This window comes from Galeopterus variegatus, unplaced genomic scaffold, assembly GCF_000696425.1.
Source record: "Galeopterus variegatus unplaced genomic scaffold, G_variegatus-3.0.2 Scaffold1550, whole genome shotgun sequence".
Taxonomy (NCBI): Eukaryota; Metazoa; Chordata; class Mammalia; order Dermoptera; family Cynocephalidae; genus Galeopterus; species Galeopterus variegatus.
The window spans coordinates 212667-229521 of record NW_007727661.1 but is presented as its reverse complement, the minus strand read 5'-3'; the positions used below and the strand labels follow the sequence as shown (position 1 = coordinate 229521).

Here is a 16855-nt window from a genome sequence, read left to right as displayed (position 1 = left end):
CTTCCCAAGCAGCGCACTATCCAGTGCGCCACCGGGCCGGCCCCTATTCTGAAATGTTTTTAACCCAGAATATAATTTAAGAAGTCTGATTACCCAGCAGAAGAGAAAGGAAAGGGGGACCACAAAATGAATAGAAAAATAAAAATTACAAAGCAACTAAATAATATAAGTAATGAGAATGAATTTGAACAAAGCAACTCCTGAGAAGCAGAAAGTCCTGAAATCCAGTCACAGGGGAAGGGACTGACAGACAGCCACCCAACAGGGGCACTAGATTTGGTGACGTTCCCACTGCCACCCCAGCACAGGTTGTCAACAGAATTACAATGTAGAATTCTATTCCACTAGCTTCGAGCTTCAAGGACTTGTTTTCAGTCAATTATAAAGACATCAGAGACTGATTATAGTTGGAAAATTGAGAGCTATCATTTGGTTATCAGTAAGGAGCTCAAAGAAATTGCTGGTGAGTATTTATGAAGACTACACATTTATTATTTAAGAATCCATGGAGACTACTGAATTTTAGGGAAAGTTTGTTAAATCCTGTTATAAAGAAAGTTATTGCTAACAATCAAAATAATTTGCAGGGCTTCTAATGGATAGAAATCCAAAGGTTCTTTCTTAAAGAAGGCAAAGTTTGAAAATATTCTGAAGCATAAGAATTAAGTTAGTTTCAAAAACTCATAGAAAAGTTTTATTCTTTAAAAAACTATATGTGACTCTTTTTACATAAATAAGATTATATGCACTTTTATTTGTTCTTTATATAAATTATTATTTTTTCATTCCAAAACATAAAATCAGTAAAATATAATAAAGTATATTTTGGTTGGTTTTTTGTGTCATTTTTTGATAAACAATAACTTATTAGGTAGAAATATATATTAAGTGAAACAAGTCAGGCACAGAAACAGAAATGCCACATGCTCTCACTTATTTGTGGGAGCTAAAAATAAATAAATAAACACACAAACAAATAAGGGGGGAGGAAGACACAACAACACAATTCCTTGAACTTGTTAAGTGAACAGATATGATGTGGGGGGGAGGGAGAGAAGAAGTGGGGAAAGAGGAACCAGTAAAGGGTCATGAAAATCAAGTACAATTGAGAAGCTAAAAAATAAACAAACAAACAAATAAATAAATATTAACCATTCTTATTAAGTGATGTACTATTATGGTATCATGCAGCTTTCAAAATGTTTGGATTGTTTATCTATCTGTCTGTCTACCCACCTATCTATCATCTATCTCTCTGTCTACATACCTACCTATAATATTTAATAAAGGATGAAGAAAGTACGATGATAATCTAATTAATAGAGAAGCAGGGTAAAAAAAATGCCATCAAATAGAAAGAAGTTAAACACATTTTTTGGGATTTTTTTTTTTTTTTAATCCACTAAAAGGAACTAAAATAGCCTCTTTCTACTAGAGGGTTCCTTGACATAAAATCCTTAAAGCTGTCTTCAACTATAGTATAGTACATCACACCTTCAATTAGCTACTGAATCCTTTCAAATATTTTTGCTAAAATAATGGGTCATACATACCAGTGCTATGTATTTGGGATGATTAAACTGATAGTAGTGAAAATACATCAAAATCAGGAACAGAACACTGGGAAAAATTTAACTGCACAAAAAAGGAGAAACAAAGTAACATTTGATCTAATAAAATAAAGTAAAATCGCAACAATCCTAAGTCATTTCCAAAGGAAAACCGTTATAGCAAAGAAAGTACCATTGAAAATGTGAAGATTATTTTTGGAATTGATTTTCATTTCTAAATTGAAGTAATACTTCAGTTTAAAAATAAAACATTTTTCTAAAATGAGAAAAAAAGTAGGAAAAGAATCCAACTAAACTAATACAAAACTATAAAATGCAACATGCTACTGATTTTTAAATAAACACTATGTAAGGCACTGCTGCTACACATTTTTAGTAAAAGAAAAAGATTAATAAACAGGTTGCTTTTTATTTGGCTCTTCGCTTCTTTCTTCTAAAAGGAAATTTTGGTTTTTAGGACATTCTTGAAGGTATTAAAATTACGGTTTAATATTTGAAATCTACATGAGATAATTATTAGGAAATGGTTGTCATCATGTGTCATCTCTAAAAAAATTTGTTCTTTATATTCTTGCATTGATTTAATTGTGGCATAGCCTCTCATGATGCTTTTCAAATAAGTTAACTGAATATATTGACCAAGACAACAGCTGATTGCTTCTTCAACATTTATAATTATTTCTCAGTAAAACACTCATTATGTGAGTATCATAAAGCATTGGTTAAGAGAACAGGCTCTAAAGCCTTTTTATTTATTTATTTTGTATTTCTAATGGTCCTTTCAATTTTTATAACTGCAGAACATTAAAAAAAGTTACTTTTATCTATTAAATATGAGAGTAGCAATACTTACATATTTATAAATGCTATGAAAATTGAATAGGATAATAGATTTTAAGTATTGAGCGAAAGTACAAGTAGTTGTTCAATCAACACATATGAGCTATTTTCCTCTTCTCCCCCTTGCTTTGTACACTTTAACTCAGGTTTTAACTCATTTCCATGTTTATTTGATGTGTCATAGCAAAAAGTCAAAATGATTATTTTAGCAAATTCTTCCATTTGGAGACAAAGTTGTATAAAAAGACATTTTTGACTGTAACAAGATCTAGAATTAAACTCCAACCTTCTGTGCAGGTTAATAAATTTCTTTTTTTTTTTTCAAAAAGATGACCGGTAAGGGGATCTTAACCCTTGACTTGGTGTTATCAGCACCACGCTCAGCCAGTGAGCTAACTGGCCATCCCTATATGGGATCCGAACCCGTGGCCTTGGTGTTATCAGCACCGCACTCTCCCGAGTGAGCCCAGGCCGGCCCCCAGGTTAATAAATTTCTAATAAGCTCAGTTTTTTAATATGTAAGATAAAACCAAACACTTCAGAGTTTTCAGGTTAAATAAGATAATGTTGAAATGAAGTTTTCACTGTTTATGGTAAGTGGTAAAAACTGAAATTCTAGTCCCCTCCTCTAAATCTAGATATGTATATAGAGAGATAGAAACATAAATACATAGATGTAAGACAGACAAATAGGACAGATGATACAGAAACAGAGAGAGAGAGAGAGAGAGAAAATATCTGAAAGACACAGAAACAGAGACACGGAGATCTCCCATCTCTACTAGTTACACATGGTTATATGGTTGAAAGCAGGCACCAAGTCAAATTTATTTTTGACATTCTTGAAGAATCTAATTTTTCCTTACATATTCAAAGAACTTAACAGATATTTATTAAATAAATGAATAAATGAAATCAATGAATCAATCAATCATATTATTTAAGTCAAATTTAAAAATCATGTTTTAAAGTGAAAGTCTCTGTCTTCTACAACATTCATAGACTATCTGAGTGTACCTCCTAGATTCATAATGATTTTCCCATTTTAATTAATAGGGATGTGTGAAACCACTTGCTTTACTGGAGACATTTCTATTGGCATTCTCAGACTAGCAATTATTTCATGTGCAATATTAATTAAAATACAGTATATATCAACATTGGCTTTCTCTTAAGAACAATAGCCACCTTCCTAAGACATTATTTTTTGATATCAAAATTTTAAAAATAGCTTGTCCATATAAATTGTGTTATCAGACAATAAATGAGACCATTTCCTTTTTCTATAGGGGAAAATACATCAAATACACTTCTATCAAATACGTTGCTTAGTTAGTGTGTGCAAAGGAATTAAAGATTTTATGTGAACAGTAGGTTTTTATTGTTTTTTTTTACTTTTTTAATTAAGAAAGTTCCTCCTAAAGATATAACAAACTTTCTTTACTCTATGCAGCATTACATATAGTAACCAATAAATTATCTATCACATTATGTATCATATATACAGACAGGTCTACCTTATGCTGTGCATTCATATATCAAGATCCAACAACACATTATCTAAAGTGTGTCTAAAATATTAATATATAATAATATCACAGAGCCACAACCCATCATGACCATTTGAGTTATTTCAAGTAAACATCCAAATTTGAAGGAAATGTGAATATTGAATAAGTATTCAGATTGCTTCTTTTAAAAATAATTTTAAAAACAGTATTGCATTGTTACATAGGAAGTTGTTATGGTAAAAGATCAAAAAGAGTCATTGGTCTAGCATTGATTACTTAGAAAAGAAGGCTTTTTGTGAGGTCGACTTTAAAAAAAAAATCCAGCATAATTATATTTGGCACAGAAATATTAATATATATATTTTATGCTGAATATATATTTATTTTTGTTTTGAATATGTAAAAAATAAATGTACATAAATATATATTTATATATGGGTGTATGTATATTTGTATTGAAATTTTAGCATGACTAGAAAAATTAGTAACACTATACCTGCTGATATATGTATGATAGATAGGACAGAATGCACTGTAGGCAAAAATTTGCTTTCTATGAAACAGCAATCAATAAATGACTCAGAAACTATGTTCACATAATTTAAATGTAGTTTTTTATTCAAAAAATCAAATAATAAATCTAAAATATATTTAAATACTATTAATATTTGGAAAACTAATATAATATTGATTAATCTAACTTATTCACTTGTAATTCTAAAATCTGATTTATACAACAGTCCTTTTTTTCACAATGGAATATAAAAAAACCTATTCACAGCTCTAAGTCTTACACATAAGAGTAGCTTAACTCTCTTTGAATGAATCATTAACAAACATTTCATTGTGTTTGAAACAATAAAAACATCAGAATTAATAAAAAAGCCGTATCAAATGAATAAACTGGAAATAGAATTTTAGAAAAAAAAAAATGATTAATCTAACTTATTCACTTGTAATTCTAAAATCTGATTTATACAACAGTCCTTTTTTTTACAATGGAATATAAAAAAACCTATTCACAGCTCTAAGTCTTACACAAAAGAGTAGCTTAACTCTCTTTGAATGAATCATTAACAAACATTTCATTGTGTTTGAAACAATAAAAACATCAGAATTAATGAAAAAGCCGTATCAAATGAATAAACTGGAAATAGAATTTTAGAAAAAAAAAAATTAAGACATATTTCTTTATTATCTCTATCACAATAAACAAATTTATTTTTATTTGATATCCATGAAGACTTAGATATAAATCAAAAGAAGGAGCTCAGCCCCTGCTTAGCTATTATTTGACTCTTGAAAAGCTATTTTGAATCTAAATTCCAAACTAAAAATAAACTAATACTGCTAAGAGCTATAAAATTCCAACAAAGTTTTCATTTCACTAAAAATATTAAATTTACTAACTGTAATACTGTAAATTAGTACATCATAATGTACATTTCTAATGCGTGCCATATTTTTCTTGTTAGTAAAACCCTAAATAGGAAAAGTTAAAATGTCCATGAAATTAGAACAGACTAGAGTCTTTGGTCAAGTTCTCATTTTAGGAAGATTAAAGACTGATATTCAGGGCCTGCCTTTTTTGGTTGCGACTGTGATATTGGATAGTTGCTTTTTGTCTGGGGCAATCTCTAGATATTGCTGTTTCTTTGATATATTATCAATGTCCCATTCCACCATGATAAAACTGCAACTCTAGTACTAATAGGTTTGTAATGATTGCTTAAGCTTTACACTTGGTAAGCATTGGAAGACTTCACTCACCTTGTTCAAGTGGTTGGCTTTTAGTTGAAGTAGTTTTCATCTTGAGTGCCTCCCTAACAGACATGTCACAGCAGGAGCCTTTGTTAGTGTCTTGGTCACTGTCAGCCTGATCACTGTCCCCGTGCCCACTGTCTCTCAGGCTGGCTCTTTCTGGGTCCTTAAACGTGGAGCTACTGAAATACATATAAAGAAAAAGAAGAGAAAGTGTTGTCTCTACTAGATTGAATCTGAAGTGTAGTCTCTTGCAAAGCAATTTTGACACAAATGTAAATGGGGAAGCTGAGAAAGTTATTTAATAGGCCTTACCTTTGAACAAACTGCTGCCTGCTGCCCATGTAATTGGGCTCTGCGGGAAAATTGTCTGTCTGTGAAAAAGAAGGAAAAAAAATACGTATAGTTGTACACTGGACAAATCTCCTGCAGAGCAACAAGATTTCCTAGTGGAAAAATGATTAATAATTCAAAAATTCCCTTAATCTTCAGATTTGTACATTTTAATTAAATTGGAAATTGCTGACATGTAATTATGTACTCAGACAATTAAATGATTCCGGTCCACAAATTACCTGTTAAAGTAAACAATGAGCCTGTCATAACTGGTATTCTATGTTAGTTCCAGGATAGATAACACTGTCTGTGTTGTTTCATTACTTAGATATTAAGATTGAATATTTGTGGGAGGAGTGGGAAAATGACCTAATTTCTCCATATTAAAAATGTGAATTATTTAATAATACTCATTTTTAAACATAATTATATCATCTGCTGGGATTCTATGCCCTTCTTGATGTAATATCATCTAAAGTCATCCACTCCTCAATTAAGAGATTCACGGCCTTTTCTTAAATTTTGCCAGTAACAGATATAAGCATGTCACATAGAGTTGAACTCATCTCTATAATTCATTCTCAGCTACATCTCAGTTACTGAAATTCTATTCCAGCAACCCCATGGAAATGGTTGTCACTTTCAGCTTATTTAAAACAAAGTAAAATAAAAATAATGAAAAAGTGTAACTTAAAACACTGAGAATAAGGACACTGAGAAACCAGGCTTGTTTTGTGGTTGTTTTTACTGCTTCCAAACTGATGGGGAGGTCTGCCAAAAAGAACTGAATTCTCTTTCTGTCATGGAACAGAGTCTTTTGGGAGAAAGAGACTGGATCTTTCATCGATCTCCCTATACTGTACATTCATACACGTTACTTCTTCTTGCAGCTGACTCAGTGACAAAGCTTCTCCTGTTTTCTGCATCACTTCATATCATGCCATTATGCTCTGGAGCAGCTATGGGTTCATGCAGGATCATCCAGCATACAAGTATCAGTGACAATGGGAGCATGCAATTCATGAAGCAGAGGGCCCAAGGTAAGGCTTAATGTAGTGCAATATCTGCTTTCTTTATAAATAAGGCTAATTTAAAATAAGAGTCCTTTTTTTTCTTCCCATAAATTTAAAGTATTTGGCTCTGTGAACTATTACTGGGGAAAAAAAAGACACGTTAAGAATAACAGCTTAAAGCACTTAACGTAAGTTTCACTGGCAAGTTTGGGGGAAGCAAAAACCCTCAGAAATTTCTTAACGTGTAATCTTATTTTTAATTTTTCTTTCTTTTTTTTTTTTTGTCCAAATGACCTTTATCAAACTACATGAAAAGATGAAGATAAACTAGGTGGATTAATTTCTCACTCCTAACCATTTTAAACTATAACAGTTGGTGGCAAACATTTTCCATTAACAAGTAATAGTTTTCCAGATTCAGTGAAGCATCATAATTTTTGTTTCCATAATGACAAATTATCAATTTTTAAGTATAACTTGATCTTCTAGTAAAATAATAGTGGTAACCTACAACAGTGGCAAAAAATGTTTGCAAAAAATTTTTGCAAATTTTTGTAACTATAATTACTTAGAAACTTCATATTTCTCGAAATTCTTTTTATTATTGAAACATAATTGATTATGCATATTTGTGGGGTATAGACTTGACTATCAATACCTGTGTACAATATGTGATGATCAATACAGGATAGTTAGCCTATTCACCATTATTTAACATAATCATTCTTTGTGTCCATTAACCAGTTTCTGGCTAACTTCCCTCCCCTCCCCCTTTCCCACCTATCTAGTAATCACAGTTCTGAAACTTCACATTTTAACTTAATAAAATCGTTTGTCCTTTGAATTGGTCAAAAACATGTATCCAACCCATTATGACTTTTGGTTAAAAGCTAAATATGAGTGCCTTAGAATACATCAAATAAAACAGAACTTCAGGAATTAAGGACAGAGTAAAGCATAAATTGAAATTGAAAAACTCTGGTTAGAAAACATAAGCACAATTATAAATAGTGTTATGATTTTGATGGTTTTAATTAAGTGGGAGCTCATCAGATGTGGATCTCTATTCAGTTAGACACAGGGAAATTTGCTGGGGAAAATTTTCTTCTGTCCCAATAGGAACAGTATCTAAAAATGTTTGCATATTATTAAAGTTCGAATCAGTGCTAATAAAAGATATATATATATATATATATAAAATATATATATACTGTTTGCATATTATTAAAGTTCGAATCAGTGCTAATAAAAGATATATATATATATATATATATATATAAAATATATATATACACACACACACACATACAATGTGTGTATGTGTGTATGTGTATAGCTATGAATCAGAGTGTTGGGCAAACAATGGTAGCAATGAAATTGCTACCAAATATTGTTTTGGTGAACATAGAAAAACAAGAGGAACAGAGAAAAGAAGGGAGTTTGGGAGGGAAAGAAAGAGAAGAAAAATAAAAGCAGAGAGAAAGTAAGAGAAAAATACAGAGAAAGAAAGATCAGAGAGAAAAACAAAAAGATATATAAAGCAGGAGGAAGCAAGGTAGGGGGGTTAAAAAGAAATGCAGAAAAAAGAAATTGGTTCATGTTCATAGAATTTCACAAAATACAATTCTAAATGTTTGCAACTTAATCAGTAACAGAGTGTCAGAAGTTGGCTAATAATGTCTGCGCTCACCCATAAAGTAGATAGGAATGTGACAGCTTGTGTGTGTGTGTGTGTGTGTGTGTTTAATTACCATAATGAAATAGCCATTTGGCCTTTAACAAACACATAACTAAATCACTATAAAAACCACACTGGTTTAATACAAAAAGTAACGTTTTCATTATCTAGGCTCCAAGGGTGTCTGAAAACTTATTTAAAATAATCTGAGTATGAAATAAGAGTATTTGCATAGAAAGATGGAAAGCAGAGAAAAAAGCCATATGTATCACAGCATCATTTAATTTAGAAGTTGAAGGACTTTCAGACATTTTACAACATTGCACTCTAAAAATCTAGTTGTACCTTGTACATTTATAATTCTTAAATTTTCAGTCTTAGAAGAAAGTAAAATTTGAGGTCAGACATTTATAACTTTTTAGGTCTCAGCAGAGTAATTAATATTAATACAGTCATGTGCTGCATAATGACCTTTCATACAACAATGTACCACATATACGAAAGTGGTCTCATAAGATTATAATAGAGTTGAAAAAATTCCTATTACACCGTGGCATCATAGGTGTCCTAACATCCTAGGCCTTTACATTTACTCACCACTCACTCACTGATTCACCCAGAGCAACTTCAGGTCCTGGAAGCTCCATTCATGGAGCTCTGTACAGGTCGTATAACATTAAAAAAAAAAAACAAAAAAACTTTCATACTATATTTTTACTTTATCTTTTCTCTGTTTAGATGTTCTTAGATACACAAATACTTACCACTGTGTTTCAGTTGCTTACAATATTCAGTCAGTAACATGCTGTACATGTTTGTAGCCTAGAAGCAATAGGCTACCACATAGCCTAGGTGTGTAGTAGGCTATACCATCTAAATTTAAGTAAGTACACTCAGTGATCCACAAAGGTGAAATTATCTAACGTATCCTTGTTAAGTGATCATGACTGTATTTACAACTCTTGAAAACCTTATCCTTTTTCATAAAAAACTAATCACTACAATGTTTTCTCCTCAAACTCAACTTAAATACAGTGACTTTTAACTATTATTTCAAAAACATATAATTTGTTCATCATAAAAAAAAATGTGTAGCTTGAATAAAAAAAATGTGTACCTAAGTAGTTGCATATACATTTTCAAATAGACATTTAAAAACCTTAGGGTATGATGATCTATTTAATCTGTTCAAAAGTTTGAAATAAATGAGACAAAATTTGTCTTTTTTAAAAATTGACTATTTGCTCATAACAAAACAATTCTTATCTAAAATAAAATTGAATGAACCTTCCTATTTTTTTAAATGTTGTTTGTGAAAGGAAATACAAATTTAGATATTCTTTACTTTCTTTTGTGCAAAAAATAAACAAAATAAACAAATAAGCAAGCAAAACTTAAAGTGAATAAAGACTGCTGGAGATAAATAGTATCTTTGATTATTTGTCTAGTTATTTCTCTACTAGTATTCAGCAAGTCGATGTACACTGATAAATGATATTCAAAATCAGCATTTTTATCAACGGTATTAAATAATAAACAATTCCTAAGACATGCCATATCCTGCAACTTGCTAATCCTACTAGAACTCTGAAACACAAATCATGATTTAGGATAAATGATATTCAAAATCAGCATTTTTATCAACGGTATTAAATAATAAACAATTCCTAAGCCATGCCATATCCTGCAACTTGCTAATCCTACTAGAACTCTGAAACACAAATCATGATTTAAAAAATAAGTATCTCTAAGAAAGATTGAAAGAAACTACTTAGTAAAACTGAACCATGTTGGCTGAAATTGGGAAAGTTCTTTATTGGTCAAAGTAGATTATTTTGGCATAGCCACTTTACATGTGCCTTAATAAGTTGATCTGAAAGTGGACAGTAAAAGAAATAAAAATAGATTTTTTTACTATTAAAACATTAAAAATAAAACATTTAAAAAATATGTCAAACATTCGACAAAGTTCAACATCTGTTAATGATAACAATTCTCATCAAACTAGAAACAAAAGGAAACCTCCTCAACTGTATAGAGTGCATCTACAAAAAATTGTATAGATAGCACCATACTTAATGGTGAAAGCTTTTCCCCAGGCAGGGAGGTCCACTTTCACCACTTCTATTTCTCACTGTACTGAGAGTCCTAACAAATTCAATAAGGCAAGAAAAATAAATAAAGGACATACATATTGGAAAGGAAGAAAAAAATATATTCACAGATAATATCATTGTATTCACAGGTAATATTATTGTTTAGACCAAAAGCAGTAAGCAGTCAAAACAAGCAAAACTTCTTAAAATTAATAAATGAATTAAGCAAGAATGCTACATTCCAGGTCATCACACAAAAATAAATCATAGTTTTATATTCTTAAACTATCGGAAATACAAATTTCAAAACAATACACTTATAACAGCTCCCTCAAATCAAATACTTAGCAAAAAAAGGATTTGAAAAATGCACAGGAGCTATATGCAGAACATTATAAAAATGACAAAACAAATCAAAAAGACCTGAATAAATGGAGAGATATATTATGCTTAGGGATTGGAAGATTCAACATAGTAAAGATGTCAATTCTCTCCAAATAGTCTGTACATGTAGCATTCCACACAAATGCCCAGGAGGATTTTCTGTAGACATAAATGAACAAGATGATTCTTAAATTTATATAGAAAAGGAAATGAATCATAGAAGCCAAAACAATTTTGAAAAAGAGGAATCAAGTTGAAAGAATCATACTACTCTATTTTAAGACTTACTGTTGAAGCTACACTAATCAAGACAGTGGAGTATTGCCAAATGAATGGACACATAGATCAATGGAACAGAAAAGATTGTCCAGAAGTAGACCCAAATAAATGTAGCTAACTTATTTTTAACAAAGTAACAAAGGCAACCCAATAGATAATTCAGTAGACATGGATCTCAACCTACCCTTCACACTTCCACACAAAAAACTCAAATATGGATCATAGAGCCAAATGTAAAGCATAAAACCATAAAACTTTAGAAGAAAACCTAGCAGAAATCTTTGTGATCTGGAACTAGGCAGAGTTCTCAGACATGGAAACAAAACATGATTTATAAAAAAAAAAAAAAAAAACAATTGGAATTTATTAAATTATAAATTTTGGATTTGCAAAAGACACTGTTAAGAGAATTTAAAGCCAAGCTACAACTTTTGAGAAAATGTCTGTTATATTGTATGCAGAATATATAAAAAACTCTAAAAACTAAATAGGAAGAAAAGAAAGACTTGAACAGACATGTCACCATATAGAATATATTGATGGCACATATACACATGAAGAGAGGTTCACTGGAATTAGCAATTAGGAAAATGCAAATTATAATTACAACGAACTGTCACATATGCATATTATATTAGATAAAATTTAAAAAATAAACAATACTAACTGCTGAGTGGGATGTAGAACAACTCAAATTCTCATACATTTCAGTAAGAATGCAAAATAGTACAGCTACTCTGGAAAATAATTTGGCAGTTTCTTATAAAGTCAAACATAAATGTATCTCATGACCCATCAATGCTACTTCTAGGAATTTACCCTAAAAAATTGAAAATTATGCTCACACAAAAATTTGTATGTGAATACTAACATTTATAGGAGTTGTCTTTGCTGAAAACTGGAGTCAATCAGATATCTTTCAACAAGTGGGCACAAAAACACACCATCATACACACATACAGCAAAATACTATTTGGCAATGCAAAAATGAATTATTGATGCAACAACTTGGATGAATCGCAAAAGCATTATGTTGAGTGAACAAAGCCAATCTCAAAAAATTGCATACTGTATGATTTCATTTATAAGACTTCTCAAAAAAGCAAAAATGTAATGACAAAGAACATATCAGTGGTTACCAGGGGTTAAAGGTGATGGAAAATATGACTAGAGAGATGGCACAAGGAAACATTTTAGGGTTCTTGTTTCATGAAACTACACATGTATAAAAACTTATAGTGCCACATACCTCCCAAAATGACATCTTACTGTAATGTTCATTATAAAAAAAAAATGGTCAATCCAAATAGATCTAACATGACCATCTGCATTTCATATATGCTGAGGATTCTTGTCTCATAAAAAAATAATTATAAAACTTCAAGTTCTTTTATTAAATATTTTCAATAAAAATTGCTTCTGAACTTGTCTTTTAAAATGATACTGAGCCAAATTCTAAAGCCTATGTAAGAAGCCCATATTCATTTGGACAGAATACAAATGGATTTGGGATGTAAAGATTTATTTAACCACACTGGCAAACCCAAATAACAGCTCTGTAAGACAGTTATCTCAAATATGAATTATTTAGCTCAACTTTCATTTCTTTCAAAGAAATTTTTTTTCTTGTGTGCAGCTCCCATTTACTCAGCCATAAAATAAATACTTAAAATAAAGATTTCAGACTGCATTTATAACAAAGGAGAAGCTTCTCTTTTTAATGCAGGAATCAAACTTGGCTAGATCATGGAGAACTGGGATCCATCTTCAGAAATGGTGAGTTTTTTAATTTAGAAAATATCTCCTAAAATTGATTCTATGTTTGGAAGTAAATAAATAGCATAACCTTGTAAAGACTCAGAAGACATGTAACATAAAATGATCAGCACCTGGGATGTACCAAAGTTTATAAAAAATATTGTTAAAATAATTTTATAACTTTGATAGTAAAATCTAATAAGTGTGGTTGTATGTTTTATATAAGATAAAATACAAAAATTTCTTGGTTAAATAATACAAATCCCATTATAACTTTCAATTTTGGGGATCCTATGTGTAGTACTGTAATGATCATGAAATAATGATTACTGGATGAAAGTATGATAAGTTTTAAAATAGTACTTGGATTTCTATAAAATGAGACACCTGTGGGAGGAGAAAAATAAGGACCTTCTCATTTTGAGTCTCATTTGTAATGAATTTCTAAGAAAAAACATCAGAATACTAGTCTTCAAAAGTATCCCAGCAAAAGGAAGAGAAAAGAATAATGAGAACATTAAGAACTAGATTCTACGGTCGTTGTTTTACCATCATAATACTATTTAAGTAAATGTTGCTAGAATTCAGTCTGTGATTAGTGTGATCACACTCTGATGATTAGATATATAAACAATAACCTTGCTGATAATTAACTAGCACTATCACATACTATATATAATAGAGTCATATGACAGTCAGTGAATTTCCTATGGAGGTAACAATTTTGACACAACAAACAGCTCTGACATTTGTAGAACTACTGCTATGGAACAAGGGAGGCAGTGGGTTATAAATTGCTAGCATTCTTGATGTCCCCTTGCTTTTCTCTTTTTCTTTGCCAAAGAGGAGAACTCTGTGACAGTGTCCACTACTCAATCCAGTGGGCAAATTCATTTCACAGACTCACATTTAGCCCAGAACATATGCGGTACAAAAAAAATCTAGCATTCAACAATGTAAAATTCACAATATCTGAGATTCAATCAGGAATTACAAGGTATGCAATAAACCAGGAAAATGTAACCGTACCTGCAAGAATAATCTATCAATAAAAACAGACCCAGGAAGAGAGAGATGATGGAATTAACTAATAAGGACCTTAAAAATTGATTAGAAATATTTAAAATATGCTCAGGAATGTAAAAGCAGGATACTGAGAATAAAAGCCTCCTTAAATTTTGATCTCTAACTACCTTCCTTCCCTCACTTTAATCTTGGCCCTGAAGGAGAGAAATAGTAGATATTAAAAAAGACCCAAATGGAACTTCTAAAAATGAAAACTGCAGTATTTTAAATTAAAAATACACTGGATGGGACTGGCAACAGATTTCACACTGAGGATGAAAACATGTAGCATTCTGCACCAGGTTTTAGAAGTAGTTGCCTCCATAGTTGCAGGCAGCATTAAATTTATTTTTTGTGTTTATGGCTATAACCTTTATATGCTTGTGCCAACATTGTCTTTATAAATTTGTAATTTACTAGAAAGTAAAAACAGGTATGTCAAATGCAAAAAAAAAAAGATCTCTCATTGGTTGTAGTATAAAGATAAAGAAGGTTTTAATTCTAGATGTATTAATCTAGAAGAGGAATTTTTAAGGGAAAATGAAAGTACGTTTTTAACTCTTTGAAGTCATCATTAAAAGAGCAACTTAACTCTCACGAACTAAATTGGGGTTGGATGGGTAGTGAACAAGTGTTTTGTCTAAAAGTAAATGGTTCCAGATATGGCGTTAAATCATATCATTATGAATTCAGTTAAACATAGATATTAAGTGTTTTTTCTTAATCCAGGTGTACAGGGGAGTGGAATTTTGAAAAATCCCTTTGAATTAGGGACAGATTGCATATATTCCTGCCACTGGGTTTAAAATGAAACAAAGAAAGTGGAACTTTTCCCTTAATTCAAAGGCAATGCTTTTCACATTGATAATAAGCATTCTTTTTGCAGCAGACTGTAAACACAAGGGACTGTTAACAGGTGAATAATTCACTTTAAGCCTTTCATACCAACATTGCTTCTGATAGCTTTGCCTTCAACAGAATATATGGTGTGGTTCTTTCTACATTGCTGAAGAAGGCAAAAACATTTTAAACCACCACTTATAAAGTTATCTGACAGCATCTATGGCTTTGGAATTTTTAAAGTACATGAAGTATGGCAATAACAGTATTTATCAGTGGTTTTCAAAATAATACATTTTATACAATATAGTGTGGTCAACATTTGTGTTTCGTTACTAAAGGCATAGTAATAAAAACATGGGATATATTTATCACGTTGAGCAAAACCCAGCATACCTTTAAATTAAAATGGGAGGACAGAAATAGCCACATCCTGTAAGAATTTTAAGTCTACCACTCAATAAGGATGACTTTGTTTTTTAAAGCAATCTGGCTGGTAATTAAAATCTCTTGCAAACGTTATCTCTTTTAAATGACATTGATAACTTTAATAATAATTTATGTGCCAGAATTTAATTATGTAATTTATGAATCTTGAAGAAAATCTTCCCTGACAAGAATAAAGAAAATTGAGATAATCAAAAGGTAAGATGAGTGCTATTTGATATGTGTAAATACACACAAAATAGAGAATGCTACACATTCTCTTTATATATTTGCTGAATCTTGAATCCTATGGCCCACCAAGATGCGATTGAAATGCTAGATGTGCTTTTTCCTTGGCAATGGCATAGTGTTGTGCCATGAGTTGATGTCTTAGGGAAGAAATCAAAACATTTTTAAGGATTGCTAACTCCAATATCCCCAAATTCGCCCAGATTCTTCAGTGCAGTAAGCCTCTCCATTTCAGCCCTATCCAAGACCCAGTCTTCTCTTTTTATTCTAGCGGTGATGGTGGAGAAAATTTGGAGTTCTTTTCTTTTCTAATTTGCTAACTCTAATTTTAGCTAACTCTCCACCAGACTTTTCATCTCTGGAGACTCCCCTCTGCTTTCTTCTTCCTGTGCTCTTTTTCCATCTCTATTAAGAATACTGAAGGATTTTCCCACTGGAAGGAATATCTAAAACTGTGTTCTCTGCAAGTGAGCCTCCAGGACTAAGAACATAAGGCTTGTACTCTAAGCTCATATATAGTCAATTAACATGTATTATGATTCTGAAAAAGCTTCTTCTGGTATTCTTGGAATATGAAAAGAGAGAAAGGGAAGGAGGATAAATTACTAATATTATTTTATTTATAACTATGAATGTTGAGTCTTCTGATAGATATATTTTCATAGAATTAAATTTTATTAATTTGAAGAAACTTGCTTAGAAAGAAAATGATTTTTGTTTTTTACAGATTGAATTATTTTGATTTAAACCAGTTTTTAGTCTAATTCTTTTAGCTATTATGGACATGTCTTGAAGTTATACAGCACTGAATCTAAATGTATGTTTATAAGGTCTTTGTGTAAATTCTGCACTGGGGGATTTAGAGTATGATGCTTTATATTAGGATCTACAAAACAGTATTTTTTTTTTTTCTTTTTGTCTTTCTTCGTGACCGGCAATGGGATCACAACCCTCGGTGTCACGCCCGCACTGCGCTCAACCAGTCTGTATATGGGATCCGAACCCTCGGTGGGAGCGCTGCCACACTCCCAAGCGCCGCACTCTACCG

At 31.2% G+C, this 16855-nt stretch overlaps 1 protein-coding gene across 1 annotated transcript in view; it reads right to left on the bottom strand.

Annotated features, from left to right (window-relative positions):
• The window catches only part of PCDH17 (protocadherin 17), a 101513-nt gene that overhangs the window by 54991 nt on the left and 29667 nt on the right, over positions 1-16855 (bottom strand). The window contains exons 2-3 of the mRNA XM_008577594.1: positions 5999-6057; positions 5693-5865 (exon numbers count right to left, since the gene is read on the bottom strand). Of these exons, the coding sequence (XP_008575816.1) occupies positions 5693-5865; positions 5999-6057 (232 nt within the window). The remainder of the gene's footprint in view (positions 1-5692; positions 5866-5998; positions 6058-16855) is intronic.